Here is a 17772-nt window from a genome sequence, read left to right as displayed (position 1 = left end):
CGTGATGACCGGGGTAAACACAAAGTAGAAAGCACTAGAGTGGTCTCAGTTAATTTTCACTGAGGGCCTCTTCGCATTACCGGTCAACAGAGCAATCTATTGCAAACACGATTGTGGCACATTGCCTCTTGAGATAATGGACACATGCACAAAAGCAGAAAAAAACACACACTCACGCATACTAACACTGGGCACTAACACTGGGTGGGTGGAGATAAAATCCATATCAAAAAAAAAAAAGAAAATTGCTGATTTATATTATATTATATTATAATCATCAATTTGATTATTTCAGATAATGGAGACCTGAATAATATAAGCACAAATAACGTTGCCTACTGCAGTCGTCATGTAAAAGCATCACCAATCTATTGTAAAAAACATTTGTTTATCTCGTCCAACCACCAGCATGAACTCTTCCTTCTTTAGCTACAGCGCTGAAGTTTGGGAACCACCGGGGTGGGTAATCCCACCTAACAGATCGCTGAACCTGACAAACCGAATTGGAAAACCAACACACAGACACCTCACTTCTCGTCGCCCGTGAGGTGTGTGTGTGTGTTCGTTTCCGCCCATGAGTCAGGTTCTCCCTCGCATGCAGCAAGGAGTGAGGTGTGCGCAAAATGGAATAAACACACAAGCAGCTTTTGTGCATAATGGTACGGACATAATTTATTGTGAATGACATACATCAAGATATACTTATTTTATCCATGCTTCCTTGTTTTTTCGGGAGGGGGGGGGGGGCGTAGCTTTTTAACTAATATGTAACATGGCAGCAAATAATGATGAAACACGCTCCCTCCTTCTGTGTTGACTCAGTAGTATGTCTCCTGTTCCACCCAACCTAGAAACCAAAGTAGACACAGTTAGGGATGTATTTTTTCAAGGGCCTCACATTTGGACTTTGAATTCTCCATGTTTTGTTTCACAGCAAAAGAAAGTGAATAAGAGGACATCAAGTGGTGCATCGAGTAAAAAAAAAAAGTCACTCGTGGCGACCGACAGTGATTTTGAAGAATTAAGACCAGACCGGGGAGCTAAATGCATCCTGGATGAGACACGATGCAGCCTTGACTTTCATGATGATGTGTCCTAAAGGGACAGGAGAGACTGTGGCTTTTCAGTCTCACTGTTGCTCTTGAGATGGTGATATCATGACTGTGCATTTAAAAACCTCCCAGAAGGGAAATAACTAATAGATCCAGATGTCACCTGACATTAGCCCCGTTTCCACTATGCAGTCCGGTACGGGTCGGTTCAGAACGGTTCGCTTATTTCAGTGTTTCCATTACCACGAAAGCGTACCGGTCCCATGGTACCCGTTACCATTTTCGTAACCCTTCTGCTTGGGGTACCGAGCACACAGGACCGGTTCCAGGCTCTGCTCTCCATTGTTGGTGAGGAGGCTGTGCAGCAGGAGCTCGATGGCGGTGTGCGAAATTAAAAAGTTTTCCAGCTGATTGCCGCAAAAATGGCAGAGAGTGGTTTCAACCGGACCGCGAGCCAGTGTCGCATTAAGACGTGGAAAGAGAGTGATTGCTCCGGCTACGACATCCGAGGCTCCGTGGATTACTCCTACCGATGGCTGCTGCTGGTCGCACTGAGGCCGGGTACCTATCTCCCTGTTGCCCACGAGGATCTGCAGATGGGGCCAGGCACTGGAGAATCTCCGACCCGTTAACCGGGCCTCCCAACAGACAGGTCGGCGTTTTGTTCGCATGGCTCTCATCAACACCAGATCCGTCGCAAATAAGACTTTTATCCTAATACCCCGTAGTATGATGACACTTTTATCTTATTTTATCTTATTCGATATTGTTGTATTTTATTGCTTTCACTGTTCTTTTATTGTTTTTATTTGTTTTTACTTATTCTTCTCTTTATTTATTACCTGCTGTAAAGCACTTTGGTACATCGTAATGATTGTTTGTAAAGGGCTGTATAAATAAAATACATTTACATTTATATTTACATTAAGCTGAAGAAGCTTGGAGGTGGTTCGAAATTATGGATGTTATTTGTGATTTGAAGTTATTTGCTATTTACGCTTCGGCATGCACTCCGCCCACCCCTGAGGGTCCCCTTTGTACAGTGGGAACGCAAGCTGACCCCAAAGCGACCCGACCCGTACCGTACCGATACGAAGTGACCCGAACCGGACTGACAGTGGAAACGAGGCTATAGTGTAGGGGTAGGGGGTTCTACATCATGAACTTCACTTAAAAATCTAAAAATTGTGCATGAGGTGTCTCAGCCTTTTTTTTTTCTTCGACAGGCCAAATTGTAAAATAAATTTTAGGCTATTTTCACGACCTCGAGTGCACAAGATACAAATCGCACACATGTTCTGATCATTTCATCTGCGGGTTTTAGCCAATTTGTGTGGGAAAGATGAGATGGAGTGCACAAAGGGTGGGTCTGTCGCCACAGATTGGCTCCATTGAAATAAATGCATATTTTTCCTGAATGGAGGCTGCTGGAAATTGTGTCACTTCAACTTTGTTTTTTTTCTGTCTCACACATTATTCACCATGGATGGGCAGTGGCATGTTCACTGATCTGTGCTGCGGGGCCTCGGATGTGACAGACACACACTCGCTCTCACACACACACACACACACACACACACACACACACAAAAAAAACACTGTTGCGTCAGAGCCATCCCCTTCGTACGGGTTCTGCTCAGCTTTCTGGGTAAAAAAAAAAAACGAGGCATTTACTATGGCAGGGCTGAGGGTTCAACTCCTAATGGGCACTACCATCTGCCACAGGTCGCTGGTCTGTGTGAGCCAGCGGCAACGGACACAAACGCAAGAGCAAAAATAGATGCAGAACACACCTACACACCAGTGATTCTTCTCCATGCTGCATACTTCTTCTCTGTGTTAAGTAGTGTTTGCTCTGCTTTGCTTGCTTGCATTCATGTAATTTTCTACGTCCCCCCCCTCTGAATCGTATAGAATTTCAGTTAAACTGGGTGGGATTTCAATGAAGTGCTCTTTCAGTCGTTTCGTCAACTTACATTAATTCAAGCACATAATTGAATACCAGTTAAATCTGCAAAAAGACAGCTTTTTATGACTTGACAAATGAAGTCTTGGATCCAATATGTTTTTGCATGTTTTGAGAAACGCACCCACCGACTTTGGCTGATCTGAAAACTGGACAATGGATATCTTTCTCTGCGCCCCTACATCCCCCTTCAGATAAAGAGACCTTTTTCAACAAATGTTTAAGACCGTAGAAGTAAGAAGTGAAGGTCTTACCGCCTGGGTTGCGTCTGAGGATATATCTTCTGCCTTCATCATAGAGGAAGATGAGGAGGGAGTAGGGGAAGGCACAGAACCACCAGCATGGCCTAAGGTATTGATGGACAAACAGAGATATGGATTCAAAAGGGGAACGCAACTCTTTCCCAGCCTGTAAAAGAGGCTGCGTTAGTAAGTAACTCTAGAACAGAGTTTTACGCCATTATGGTTGTTTGAAGGTTCTGTAAAAGCACATGAAAGCTTTTTTGGGGGGGAACATTGTGCGTTTGATGAGAAGCTATTATGGTGAATTCAGAAGCTGTGGGTACAAAACAAGGCAGAAAAAACATTCTGGGTCCTCTTATGCTAATGCAGAGACCTCAATACAAATATAAACCCTGCTGGGGTGCAAATTCTACTCGAATTTGCTGACCGGTGTGCTAGATGGCTATATTTCATATTCTTATACTTTGGTCAAAAAAATAAATAAAAAAGATACCAAAATGGACTTGTAATGTAAGGGTCAGACAAGAGCGTTTTGAAGTTTCCCTTTTTTCCTCAAAAGGGGAATAGAACCAGAGGGAAAGACAGAAATGAAAGAGAAGGAAAAAAAAAGACAACAGACGTGAAGTAGACGACACAGAAATAGTGACGGGAAGCAAGAGTCTGGAGGGAGATAGTCAATCAGACCTAGAGAATGGAAAAACAAGGTGTCACCATCCACAGAGAAAAAGGTGAGCGGGTGAAGAGGGGGTGACAGAAGAGGAGACGGGCACCGGGAAGAGATGCGAAGGTAAAGAAGAGAAGACGAGCAGAGGTGGTGTGAGATGCGGAATAATAGGGAGTCGCGAGTGGATCTCTCGGGTTAATGAGTGTGATGTGTCCTCACTGCTCTCTGTTTTTCTCAGCTGGCCCAAGAATCTCATTAGTGCCATTGCTCCCGTGCTTTATATCGCCTCTGAAGTGAAAATGACACGTGGTAACGGATAAAAGCCTCCTTTTTGAAATAAGATAATGGAGAGAAACAGCGCTGACAGAAGAGGACTATCTCGAGGCTCTGGTTGCATCGACGAATGAACACGAAACCTTTGGAGGCTCGCCATGCAAATAAAGGAAAGTCTCCAAAAGAGCAGAACAAAAATAAGGCTTTTATGAGCAGCCACAACACAGTGAGCAAGAAAAACTGGGCATTAAATGTAATTTCACATCAAGAAAATGTCCCCAGGTGGCACAAAGCGTATAAAAAATGCAAAATTCGAGTAAAAACCTTGTGAAATCCTGGACATTTTTACATGAAAACAAATCCCAGTAAGTTTCTGCATTTGTGATTTACTCACTTGAGAGGGTACATTCTGAGGGCAACGTCCATGCCCGGGCAGTATGACAGGAAAGCAGCGAGTGCCGTCTCCTCAAAGAGCCCAAAGATGAGGATGCGGTTCCTGTTAGACAGAAAATTCAGAATAGTAACCGAATGGGGAAATATCAAGACATCTCAACTTTTCCCTTTATACGTGTTTTTTGGGAGTTTTTGTGCAAAAATGCTTCGGCTTATGTGATTGAGGGCTTAATGGGTAAGAAGAGAATAAATGTGATGCGTTTCTGTGAGCACGCACTTCATTCCTTGCTGCAGGATAGAGTTTCTCCTGGTCTTGCAGATGATCAGATCAGCCCATTGGACGATCACAATACTGGTAAAGAAAGATGTGTGACAGGTGAATTCTACAATCTTTCGGCGCTCGTACGTCTGGTAGAGAAAGGGGAAATGAAAAGAAAAAAAATTAGAATGTTCTTCTTCTCTTGCTTGAAAGTTTAAGTCTGATGCCGGCAGCACGAGGTATTAGGAGTTACGCGAGCGTGACTGACCCACTGCTGTCCGTAGCTGTCTTCCAGGTCATTTACAAATTTGTCATCCCAGTTCACTCGGATTCCCAGCAGGTCCATGGGGAGGAAACCATTTTCAGCCAGGATCACAAAATATGTGAAGAACCCAGCTGTGGCCTGCATCATACCTAATGAGAAGAGCAATCTTTATTACATACACTGCCATGCTTCATTAGGCAAGGCAAGTTTATTTGTACAGCACAATTCGACTACAAGGCGATTCAAAGTGCTTTACAGAGACATTAAAACAGTAGAAATAAAAAGCATGATTTAAATTTTAAACAGAAGAGAGAAAAATAGAAAGAAAGAAAGAAATAAGAAAGAAAGAAAAAAGAATTAAGAACAATAGATAGAATCGGATAAAATCAGTAGTTGAAATGTGATTAAGTTTTGAAACTCAAGCTTCAGATTCGGAGCTTTATTCAAATGCAGCTGAAAGTAGGTGCGTCTTCAACCTGGACTTAAATACACTGAGTGATTCAGCTGATCTGAGGCTTTCTGGGAGTTTGTTCCAGACATGTGGAGCAAGGTTCATACTGGGTCAGGAGGTCACTGATGTATTTTGGTCCTAGACCATTCAGAGCTTTATAGACCAGCATCAGAACTTTAAAGTCTATCCTCTGATAGACAGGCAGCCGGTGTAAAGACCTCAGAGCAGGACTGATGTGCTCCACTTTTTTGGCCTTAGTGAGGACTCGAGCAGCAGAGTTCTGAATAAGCTGCAGTTGTCTAACCTACTTTAAAACGTTAAAACATTCTGTGGGGTTACATGTCACTGAAAGGATCGGATTATTGGCTAAATTACAATGAGAATGAGTTGAGCAAGGGTAATAATCCTTGGATATATGGCGGTGAATGAATCGAATCATAGGCACAAAGCATGTCATACCCTGGTACGATAGGTGGCGCTGTACCCATTTCAACTATTGCAAATAGAGCCACTTCCGGTTGACCCCTTCACTACCATCAACAACAACAAACATTCAAGAAAATGGCGAATGAAGAGCAAGATGAAGGTATGTCCCTCTACATTTCGTTTGTGTTGAGCTGCTTATTGCACAAACGCGATGCACAACGGCGCATTCTCCATCGCGTTGTTTGTTTCTTTCCGACGGCAGCGACAACAACAGTAATATCGTCTCTTTCCTACTTCTGGTTCAAGACACCGGGAAGAAATCTCGAGCATAGTCTAATTCACCACGTGCTTCACCATCTACAAGCACGTTTAATTTGACTTTCAACCGAGTTATCTCCGGGTCTTAATCCGATCGCTAGTAATCCGATCCAATTTCTTGTCAGATTAAGGTGTCTACATGCACTTAATAACTCAGTCTTATTATAATTTAGTCAATAATCCGATCCTTTCAGTGCCATGTAACCCCACTGAGTGTATCATATGCATTCCAACCCTGGGTAAGTAGTGAACAGCAGAGCTGGTGGATTGATATTATAAATAAACTGATTTGGAATAACGTGCTTCCTATATGTTAAAAAAAAAAAAGAAAGACATAAGTTACCAATTTGTCCGTAGGCTATACTAATGAGCCTCTCGTTCACCAGTTTGTCCGTTTTGGGGTTTCGGGGCTGTCGCTTCATGATGTCGCTCTCGGCCGCTTCGTAAGCCAGGGAGATGGCAGGGACCTGTTAAAAAGTTAAACAATAAACACATAAAGTAAACTGTTCATCTGATCAAAGCTGTTATTGAAGAGAACACCATTTTTTTTTTTTTTTCGTTAAATCAAATAATCAGAGATCTCACCATATCGGTTCCCAGATCAATACAGAGGATGGTGACTGTTCCGAGGGGCAGAGGAATGTTGGCGATGATGAAGAGAAGGAACGGTGAGATCTCGGGGATGTTACTCGTCAGAGTGTAGGCGATGGACTTCTTCAAGTTGTCAAAGATCAGTCGGCCTGGCGAAGTAATGTGCCGGTAAATGTTTAGCGTTGCAGACAAGCATTTCTGAAGACGCTGCAAGATTTTTTTTCACTTTGCTGTTGGCCTCACCTTCTTCCACTCCGGTAACAATGGAGGCGAAGTTGTCGTCCAGCAGGATCATGTCGGCGGCCTGCTTGGAGACATCAGATCCAGCGATTCCCATGGCAACACCAATGTCGGCTTTTTTCAGTGCAGGGGAGTCGTTCACGCCGTCGCCCGTCACGGCCACGATGGCACCCTGCAGAGAAAGCAGTGTTAAGATAGGCACGAAGGTCTATCGCCTTCTTTTTTTTCTCTTTCTTTTTTTTTTTTTTTAATCTTTTCCCCACTGATGCTCACCTGTCTCTGGCAACCCTCCACAATAATCAGCTTCTGCTGAGGTGAAGTTCTGGCAAACACAATTTCTGTGTGGTGTTGCAGCACCTCATCAAGAAGCTCTGAGGACATTTCTTTCAGCTCTCCGCCGTGGACCACACAGGCCTTAGCATCCCTGTGAAGGAAATCAGGAGTTGCGTTAGGACTAAAACCCTGTTTTCTGAAAACGGGGTATGACAGTTGGGACGTTACAAAGAGAAATCGGTGAGTGAAAAATGCCAATTTTCAGCATTGGTATATCGAATTTACACTTTTTTTTTTTTTACACGACATCAGAGAACACAATGAAGTGTTTTGCCAAGACGGACTACATTTCTCACTGAAGTTTACAAGAAGAACTTCCAGCCGAGAACGATGCCACAAACTAAACTCGCTGATGAAGTAAAAAAAAAAAAAATTTATTGCATTTTCGGGCAGCGAATCAATGGTAAAACCGTTTTGCCCGAGCGGATCGAGGTGGGCCTTGTGAGTCAACACTAATATAATTCTGCTCTTATTAGTGCTGATTTCAGCTGGCTTTAAAGGCTCTGCCACTAAATAGCGTCAAGTGGAGCAATTCTTATGCTTGAGAAAAAAAAAGAAGCTTGTTAAATAGGCCTCAATGGGAGTTCTCACCTCGGGTTGACCTCTAAAACTGGAACATTTAGGCGGGCAGCAATGTCTTCAACAGTCTCGTTGCCTTCAGAGATGATGCCCACACCTTTAGCAATAGCCTTGGCAGTGATAGGATGGTCACCTGTGACCATGATAACCTGAGAACAATTACATGAGACAAAACAATTAGCCAGCAGCTTTTTCCTCCAAGTTGGACAAGTTAGTGTCTTGGTGCAGCAACAGATTTTAGAAGTAGACATTCCAATAGTCAGCGGGCATTGTGATTGAACATTTGACTTTCCTGCAACTGATTTTAGTTGAGGGTGCAATCCTTCAAAGACAAGTCCCACACCTTGATTCCAGCGCTCCTGCATTTGCCCACAGCATCGGGCACAGCAGCACGAGGAGGGTCGATCATAGACATGAGGCCCACGAAGCACAGGTTCTCAGTGGGAAAGTTCACTTCTTCGGTGTCAAAAGCAAAGCCCTCTGGGAACTGGTCATCAGGCAGGTTGAAATGGCAGAAACCTGGAGAGGACAAGAAGGAAATGCTCACCAGAGTTCACAGATTCGGGTTTCTCCTTTAGTTTATAAAAGATAAATGGATCTTGCCGCTGAATGGAACTATGCTGTACACTATGCTGTACCTAGAACCCGCTCTCCAAGTCCTCCCAGCTCAACATAGGCATTCTGGAAAGATTCTTTCATCTCTTCATCCAAAGGTAGATCTTTGCCCTGGAGCATGATACTGGAACAGCGGTCCAAAATCCTCTCCGGGGCTCCCTTCATCACCAGCAGGTGCTTTGTTTCTCCAGGAGTTGCATTCTTATGGACGGAGAGCTTTGAGGCAAAGCAGAGGTTGGATTTTACAAACCGGCTTTGATTTGACTGAAAATTTGACTGCAAAACGAACCTCAAAATCTACTTTTGTCAATATTATGACGACGACAGGAATTATTCTGACCACTAGAGGGCAGATGTGAGCGTACGGTGACAAATCCAACAACAATTTGGCATGCTTGTTTCAAGAGTTTTTACTTCACTGAGTGGATTGCTTACCTGGTACTTGTTGGTGGAATTGAATGGGATCTCAGCAACCTTGTTGTATTTCTCTCTCATGCCAAGAACAGACCCACAGCACAGCTCAATACACTTGAGCAAGGCAGCTTCTGAAGCGTCACCAGCCACATCTCTCTGTGGATTTGAGTGAAAGAGTTGCATCAGCGGTCTTGACACAATTCACATCTATTATTTCTTAGTAGAGGACAAAGAAAATATATAGTACTGCAAAGAAAAGAAAAAACCCAGTTGGCCCCATTTCAATCTCACCGCAGTGCATTAGAAAAGAAACTAACCCTAACCCTAATTTTCTCCTATTCAATATACACTAGCTGGCTAATAAACACTCACTGTAATATTTTGTTGGACCACCTTTAGCTTTGGTTGCGACATATTTGCTGTGGCAATTTTGGATAAATTAATTGATATCACAACATTCCTTTCTGTCAAGAATTGCACACATATTTTTTTTAACCAATCTTTTTGGCCATGGTCTTCTCAAGAACACCAAAAAAAGATTTTCCATGAGGTTAAGGTCTGAATTCTGTGAAAAGTATGTGATGTGCCCCCTGAACTACTCTTTGACAATTTGAGCCTTACGAACACTGGCATTGTCATCATGGAATGTGTCTGTATCATCAGGAAAGAACAACATATTTTGATGGAAAAACCCAGTCATTCAGTAGATCTACATAGTCGGTTGACCTCATTTTTGGGCTCGTAATGTTGCCGAACCCAGACCGGATCAACCGAAGCAACCCCAAAATCATTTGGGTCAGGATTTGAATCCCGGTCACCCACATGAAAGGCGGCATTCTTACAATTACACTATCTACTCATAATGCTTCCACACAGTTATTGTGTCCAAAAACAGATCTGGGTATCCTGCAGCATAAATGTGAAAAAAAAAATGTTTTAACTTTTGAGGAAGAAAGTTTTTGCTCAACGTTTTAAGTCTTTGCTTGTTTGCAAGCAAGACCAAGACATAGTCTTACACCAGAGAAACAAATGCTATTGAAATTTCATCAACTTGTGTGTTCTTTGCCTCTCATTAGGTCAAGTTCATTTCGACTCCTCTGTGCTGATGAGAAGGTAGCAACTAGTGCAGCTTTTCACCTTCAGAATGGGAACGTTGTTCTGATCTGCAAGGAAGACGGCGCGGTTGCAGAGTCCTGCGACTCTGGCCAGAGCAGCCCAGGTGGCCGAGCTCCTGTCGAAGGAGGTACCAGACTGGTTCTCTGTGGTGTCGGCCTCGTGGATCTGGTTGTCGAACCACATGTGGGCCACGGTCATCCTGTTCTGGGTCAGGGTGCCGGTTTTGTCTGAGCAGATGGTGGAGGTGGAGCCCAGGGTCTCGACGGCTTCCAGGTTCTTCACCAGGCAGTTCTTCTTTGCCATACGCTTGGCGGTCAGGGTCAGACACACCTGGAGACAAAAAAAATCAGCTGTTACCAGCTATCGTCGTTTTTTTTTTTCTTCAGCCAATGATATCTGGTGCTGGTTCAGAGAATAAGATCAGAGGATCTCACAACTCACAGTGACAGTAGCCAGGAGACCCTCTGGCACATTGGCGACAATGATACCAATGAGGAAGATGACAGCCTCCAGCCATCCATACCCAAGAATGAGGGAGAGGATGAAGAAAGAAACACCAAGGAAGACAGCAACACCAGTGATGATGTGGATGAAATGCTCGATCTCTTTAGCAATAGGAGTTTTTCCGCCCTCCAGGCTGGAAGCCAAGGTGGCGATACGGCCCATGACGGTACGGTCTCCAGTGTTGATGACCACTCCTCTGGCAGTTCCTGAACAGAAAAGGGAGAACATGACATACTCAATAGACGAGTCTGCTCTTAAACCAATTATTTATTTTGGTGTCATCTTGACATGATTGTCTCAATCTCTTTATCTATGTCGCTAAAGTTTCAGTCAACTGCAGATTTAACTTTTTTGTCACCATCTAGTATGTCTTGAGTATATGAAAAAAAGTCTTAGTTATTTTCAGTACAATTTATATAGGATCATTCACACGTCTATACGGATTTTTTTTCATATGCCGGTCCATATCCTTGTCCTTGTTAGAGGTAAAGACTGGACACAAGTTTGCTAGTTGCTTTTTCTGTACCTTCAACACAGTTAGTGGAGAAAAAGGCAATATTCCTGGTTTCCAAAGGGTTATCATTGGAGAAGTCTGGGGTACGGCTCTGAGGCTCTGATTCACCGGTCAGGGAAGAGTTGTCCACCTGTATGAAATGGAATGGAGAACAAAAAAATTGACACGATGTCTTTGGAATAGTGTGAAAAAGACAGTACCTAGCATTGTCGGTCCCGGTCGTTGTGGATGAAAGAGGAAATAAATTTAATCAGAAGGGTGTTTAATACACAGCTGACATCATACTGTAATTTCCAGTAAGATGTTAAGCAACCTTAACCATGCCTTACAGACTGTAATATGGGAGGATTTCATGATTTCATAACATCTAAATATGGCGTGAAATTATGGTGCTCCGTGAGTTAATGCGGTGCTGACCTTGCAGCCCTGAGCGGAGACAATTCTCAAATCAGCAGGAATCCTGTCTCCTCCTTTCACCTCCACCAAATCCCCAACCACCACCTCCTCTGCATTGATGCTGTTCTTCTCACCGTCACGGACAACCAGGGCTTGCTATGAAATCAAAGATAAAAAAACAAAAAACAAACGTGTTTTGTCCTGAACATACATGAACGAGTCAAAAGCTTTTGCTTCCACTCAAAGCAGCAAGAAGTCAAATGATCAATGATTCAATCCAGTCAAAACTGGAGTCTTACCTGTGGGACCAGATTCTTAAAGGAGTCCATGATCTTAGAGCTCTTGGCCTCTTGGTAATAGGAAAAGCAACCAGTGATGATGACTACAGCAGACAGCACGACACCCAAATACAACTGCAGGAAGACAGAAAAGATTGGTTAAGACAATCTTTGGAGGTAACACACTTCAAAGTACCGTACTCTACCAAAGATCTTCTTACGTTGTCATTAGCTGGTTCGTCTTCTGAAGCAGCTTGAATGCCATAAGCGAAGAAGCAAAGGATTGCACCAATCCACAGCAACATGGAGAAGCCACCAAACAACTGGAAACAAGATAAGATCACATTTGAGCTTTTTTTCCCCTGGTTTTACCGGCTGCAGCGAATCGGTCTGGAGTTGCGTTTCTGAAATTTGAATATTGAAATTACGACGCTCCCCCGGTCTGAATTGAACTTTTACCTGTCTGCAGAATTTGACCCATTCAGGTGTGGTGGGAGGAGGCGTGAGGGCATTTGGGCCATCTCTGGCCAGGACCTCTTTTGCTTTGTTGGAGGAAAGGCCCTTCAAAGAAAGAGAAAAAGTGTCTACTTATACCTGAAATAACTTGACACATAGACAGAAAAAAAAACCAAGACAGGAGAAGGTTTGAGCGGTTCATTTTTACACTTTGTCTGATTCGCCTGCACTGTTGGGTCTGTGAAACCTAAAAAGGAGAACCTGTAAGTCCAGTTTTTACCCTCTTCCCTAATTCTGACGTTGCTCACGGAGGAGAACACGGTGACGGACATAAACGCCCCCCTTCCTTCCGTTAACATTGGTTGAAATTCAAAGAAAAACAAACCACATCTGTAAGAAGAAATATCACTGTAATGTTTCAACTGCAACCTCCTCTTTTCGCAATTGTACAGTAAAAAAAATACAATTTGCATCAATTCACAGCCTTTGAATCCTACCAGTGTGAGATCGTGTTGTAACTATTGTTAATGAGCAGTGTGTACTTTAACAAAGAGAAAGTCACATTTTATTATTAGAGTGTATTGAAATAGAAAAGAATGAGAGGTAAATACGAGGCGTTAGTAATGTCACTTAGACTGGAATTCCTGTATGAATCAGGTCTTTGTTTGGGGGAAAACAAAGATAGATCAGATTTCAGCAGGTTTCAGTGTCTCTACTGTAATGAGATTTGGTGTGTGCTTGATGTAGGTAACTGAATGGAAAAAATAAAGCTATGGGGGTAGCAGTTGGATTTTCCCCTTCATGTGCGGACTGGTTCTTTAAGGGACCATTTCACCGAAATGCATAAAGCATAAAGCTTAATTGCTGGAAATGAACCGTATTTAGTCTGTTATACTTTTTTTTATTTAAAAAAAATATAACTTTGACAGAGGCAGAGGTTTAATCTAATCTAGTGTACTGAAAGTACACATGCACAATAAGAAATAGTCCCTATAATAGTGTTTGTGCTGTGTTCTGTGCATTATTCAAAGCAGGGGTAGCCAGTCAGATACCTCCCAGGACACAGTAAAAACATCTGAGGCTCACACTTACTACTTTATAAGAGATAAGAAAGCACTGAAATGCATTATTATAGAATATTAATACAATTATAATTGTGAATATAATCACAACTATATTCAATCAAAACTGCATCTTTAAGGCTAGATACCATTAAAAGTAGGTAAACTTATATGATTATATAATTACAATTCACTCCAAAGTGTGCTTTTGACCGCAGCTTTTACTGTGAGACCTTCCCTGTCCTCTGGTCTTATCTACCTCCATGAAGCACGATAAGTCCAATAAGTTTATGGCCCTCTGACAGGCTCACACACACACACACACACACACACACACACACACACACGAATGAGGAAGCCTTACCCTGTTTAGGTCAGTCCCATATTTTCTGCAAAGTTCATCCAATGTCAACTTGTGGTCATCCTGTGGAGAAAGAAATGCAGAGATTAAACTGAGAAGTGTTGCGCGAAAGATCGAAGATCAGCAAAGGCAGGCCTCGGAGTGAAACTAAACTTTGCCGACGACTGAAAAGTCACGACCGCACGCGAAAAAAGAACTGAGCCGCCATAAGCTCGGCTGTGTATGGACTCATCCGAGCCGTCGGTTTGCTGCGAGCAAACACCCCATGCAGCCAAATCAATGACACCCAACTGATACACTGGTGTTTGTTCCCAAGAGTATTACTCATGTGTTTGACTTTTTTTTTTTTTAAGAGTTCACCCAGGAGCGCAGACTGTTCTTGCAGACTCACAGTAAAATAAATATTTCACGCAGATTTTTCCAATGTCATTTGGATGATGTGTAACAATGGCTGACTCCCAGCGTTTATTTTTTGTTGTGCTGTGAAACACCCAAACAAGTATCGTTATCTTCAGTGAAAAACATCCCAAAGCAGAGATGCCCGGCCTGGTTTCTGTGGTGATAATGTCGACTTCAAACATTTACCAAAAATCTTGTTTGGACTAAGATGCTATTGAAGACGGCACGAAAGAAAGAAAGAAACAAAACAAAAAAATCTTTTCCACAGAAAAAGAGCTTTCTAAATCGAGGCATAATGCAATGAGTCAGCTATCTAAGGAAAGCATGCCGTGTTCTAACCTTCTGTCTGCGTTCATTTGCGTAGATTAGAAGCGTTTAAAGCAAATGTTTAAATAACTTTCCACTAAAAGCACTAACATATAGCAGTGGGTGGCAAATGAACTATTTAAAGTAACATAAAGTGGGTGGGATTTGCTGTCATTCACTGTAATCCTAGATCGTTTATAGTAGACGCACTGTGAAATATCAGTTAAAGGAATTGGAATCTTTGCTGAGTCATTTAACATTTTATAATAGTATATTACACGTGTAACTAAACTAATTTCTGCTGTGATGTCAGATTCTGCTGGTTAACAGTGGCTGAACGAATAAACTAATAAACTTTGCCAAATTGACCTTCAATGATCTAATATTCCTCTGCTTGGAGGGTATGGAAATATTACATCACAAGACAACACCTTTTCAAAGTTTCAAGAAACTGAATCGCTGACAATTTCGCCGTTTTCCGGCCACTGGATGACATGAACCCCGTTACACACTCACGCCCTCCCTTACAGTGAGACGGGGGAAATGGGTGGAACTGCACGGTTCTGGCCAGCCCCCACGAGCGCTAATAAAAAAAAAAAGAAGCATGTCAAATGTGCCGCGGTTAATGTGTTATTACATGGCCCGAACTGCTGTTGCTTCATTCAACTGGCAGCTCCTTTGAAGCTTTCTGAGGACATTTTTATCCTTCGCTTTCGTATTCCGGCCACCTTTTGAACACGTTTGAATGGACGACCACACACCTCTGAACATTGTCTACATTTAGCATTTTCTGATATACTCAGCCACACATGATCAACTCACTGGCTGCTGTATGTTGCTATAGGAATAGCTCCTATTGTCTTCACCTGGACTTTGACACCTCATTCAATTGTATGATGGGGCAATAATCATTAACATGTCAAATACATTTGCCCTCTACGCTTTTACCGCTGTTTTACTGCTGGCCGATATGCCGCCATCATTGAGTCACCTGTGGATTATCAGTGCAAGGGGAGAAAAATCACTTCATGTTTTCAAATCCGATGTTTTGTGTGAAAGGAAGAAGAATTAAAGTTAAAGACGGTGTCCTTGAGTTACTCGCAGCAAGTTGGGAAGGTCATAGCAAATATGGTTGCTATGGCATTGAGATGTCCTTCAGTGGGACTTTGAGATCTTGGTTAAGACGTTCAGAAGACAATAACCATTAATATGTCACCAAGATGTGACTTTTACTGCCAAATAAAAATAAAATTGCCCCCCGGGACCTGCCGGATGACATTGGGCAGGTGATTGTCGCTGGGTTTTTGAGAGGATAAAAAAAAAAAAGCTTCATTATTACGCTAACAACAAGCCACGACGGTTATGATGAAAAGTAGGTTTTTTTTTTAGGGTACTTTAGAGCCATGCATGAAAACTGCGAGAAACTGAAAAACTACCTTACTTGGCGAACCTTGTGAGTCAATAATCAGCAACTTCAAATAATTCATCTTTATGAAAAATAACTGAAAATCAGCAGCTTATTCGCTAACTTTACTTGTGCCCTGAGAAAAAAGGTGAGAACTAACTCTTCCTCCAAGGGAACTGACCTTGTGAAGGACAGGATCCCGTGAGGGTTATGTTGGTACATAGACAGGAGCTTTGCAACATGCCTTCTACCTTTGGGACATTCTTTCCTGAACATTTCAGGAAAGAAGCTTAGCAATCCGAAGCAATGCATCCTTGTCTTTAAAATCCCTATGTTGTCCATTTAAATATAGATTTGATGTTGCAAAAGCATTCCTCCCGCTCATTTAGTCGGGAACTTAAAGCAAGTTCCTCTCTGACCTTGGGGAAATGACTTCAGCAAGCCTCAGCGTTGGGAAATGCTGACACCGGTGGAAATTAGCCAACTTTATGTCCACTGCCCTGATTCACACCCCCCCCCACTTAAACCCTAAGGTAAGCAACTCTACAAATTTCCAGACATCAAACTCAGACAGTGAATTACAATGTAATAACGCGATGTATTATGGGTGATTAAATGAACAGTATTATGAAAGTGACAGAAATAAAGATGATGATGTTTGCTTATTGTTCACTTCTTTAGACTCTCGCCCATCAACGTAATCATGACTTAGAGGCTAATTACAGCTGTGAACTCCCTAATAACACGACACAGCACAGAAGGCAGTGTAAGTAGCAATCTTTATGAAATGTGGGATAGACTGCTACATCTCATGTGACCATCCATGGGGTTTTGTTTCAGCAGTGGCTATATCATTGCTGTGACCAATGGTAGTGACAGAATGTTAACACGGCCCGAATAAGACATGCACGAAGCAAACCATGCGAGTAGGTGGGACAATATTTGGAACGCTCCCAAAAGCGCTTCAGAGGAAAAGAAGAAGATAACAAAAAACTGGCTTTCTGTGCACTCACCAGGTCGACTTCTTTTTTCAGGTCGTCCATATCAATTTTCTTTTTCGCCTTCTTGTCTTTCTTGGAGGTGCCGTCGGAGGTCGGTGCCCTCTTGTAATCATCTTTCCCTTTCTGAGATTGAACAAAGTGAAACAACAAGAGCTAATGAAAATATGACTGGAGACGTGACGATTGCTCTGAGGCTTCTCTTCCCGAGTCGGCGCCGAAAGCAGTGTCCAACTTTGCTGTTCAAACACGCTGCGAAACCTGCGTTAATCATTATGGGAAGGGACTGAGATTTACTGTTTTGAGATCCGTCCCCAAATTCTGGGAGCTCAGAAGAGTCTCGCTGCAGATTTCAAAATTGTGATACAAGGTTGGTTACGCAAACGGCAACTGTCAAGCTTAACCAATGACATGTGACCAACACTTAAAATAACCCATATGCACCCTAAATACTCTCACAATAACAGGCCAAAATATGTGACAAAGTTCCAATACTCACTCCTAGCCCCATGGTTGCAGTGGACTTCTGAGAGCAGTCAATCCAATTGTCTTTTTAAATTGAAACTTCCCCACTCCGCCTCTCTCTCTCTCTCTCTCTCACACACACACTCTCTTTCACACAGCCCTGTAGTCTTTCTGACTCCCAGAGCAGAGAAGATAGCTTCCTTGGTGTAAAAGCATACCTTTATACCCACGTCTGCTTACCTGCCCCTGGAGGGGAGGAGTTGGGGGGGAAGGGTACTGAAACTCAGCAGGTGAGTCGCAGAGTTAAGGGGGAGGGGGGGGTGGACACAATGAGGGAGGAGGAGTGTTGGAGAAAGGGGAGGGGATGACTCTTACTCAACTTTTTCTGACTGCTTCCCTTCATTATCTTTCACGTTTTCTCATCTCTTTTGT

At 42.8% G+C, this 17772-nt stretch overlaps 1 protein-coding gene across 1 annotated transcript; it reads right to left on the bottom strand.

The window, feature by feature from the left end:
* Positions 1–645: 645 nt before the first annotated feature.
* On the bottom strand, positions 646–17552 carry LOC142391637 (sodium/potassium-transporting ATPase subunit alpha-1). Its single transcript, XM_075477558.1, has 23 exons — positions 17375–17552; positions 16891–17001; positions 13771–13830; positions 12349–12450; positions 12111–12212; positions 11911–12024; positions 11633–11767; positions 11228–11345; positions 10639–10907; positions 10219–10527; positions 9103–9237; positions 8691–8883; positions 8396–8571; positions 8065–8201; positions 7414–7564; positions 7144–7312; positions 6895–7049; positions 6653–6776; positions 5118–5263; positions 4868–4998; positions 4592–4693; positions 3273–3364; positions 646–847 (listed from the first exon to the last, which is right to left on the bottom strand). Exons 1-23 carry the CDS (start codon positions 17384–17386, stop codon positions 819–821), a joined length of 3072 nt encoding a protein of 1023 aa, XP_075333673.1. The 5' UTR covers positions 17387–17552; the 3' UTR covers positions 646–818.
* Between the last annotated feature and the right edge of the window lie 220 nt (positions 17553–17772).

This window comes from Odontesthes bonariensis, chromosome 11 (assembly GCF_027942865.1).
Source record: "Odontesthes bonariensis isolate fOdoBon6 chromosome 11, fOdoBon6.hap1, whole genome shotgun sequence".
NCBI classification, from domain to species: Eukaryota; Metazoa; Chordata; class Actinopteri; order Atheriniformes; family Atherinopsidae; genus Odontesthes; species Odontesthes bonariensis.
The sequence above is the reverse complement of the archived record's forward strand: the minus strand, read 5'-3'. Positions and strand labels throughout refer to the sequence as shown.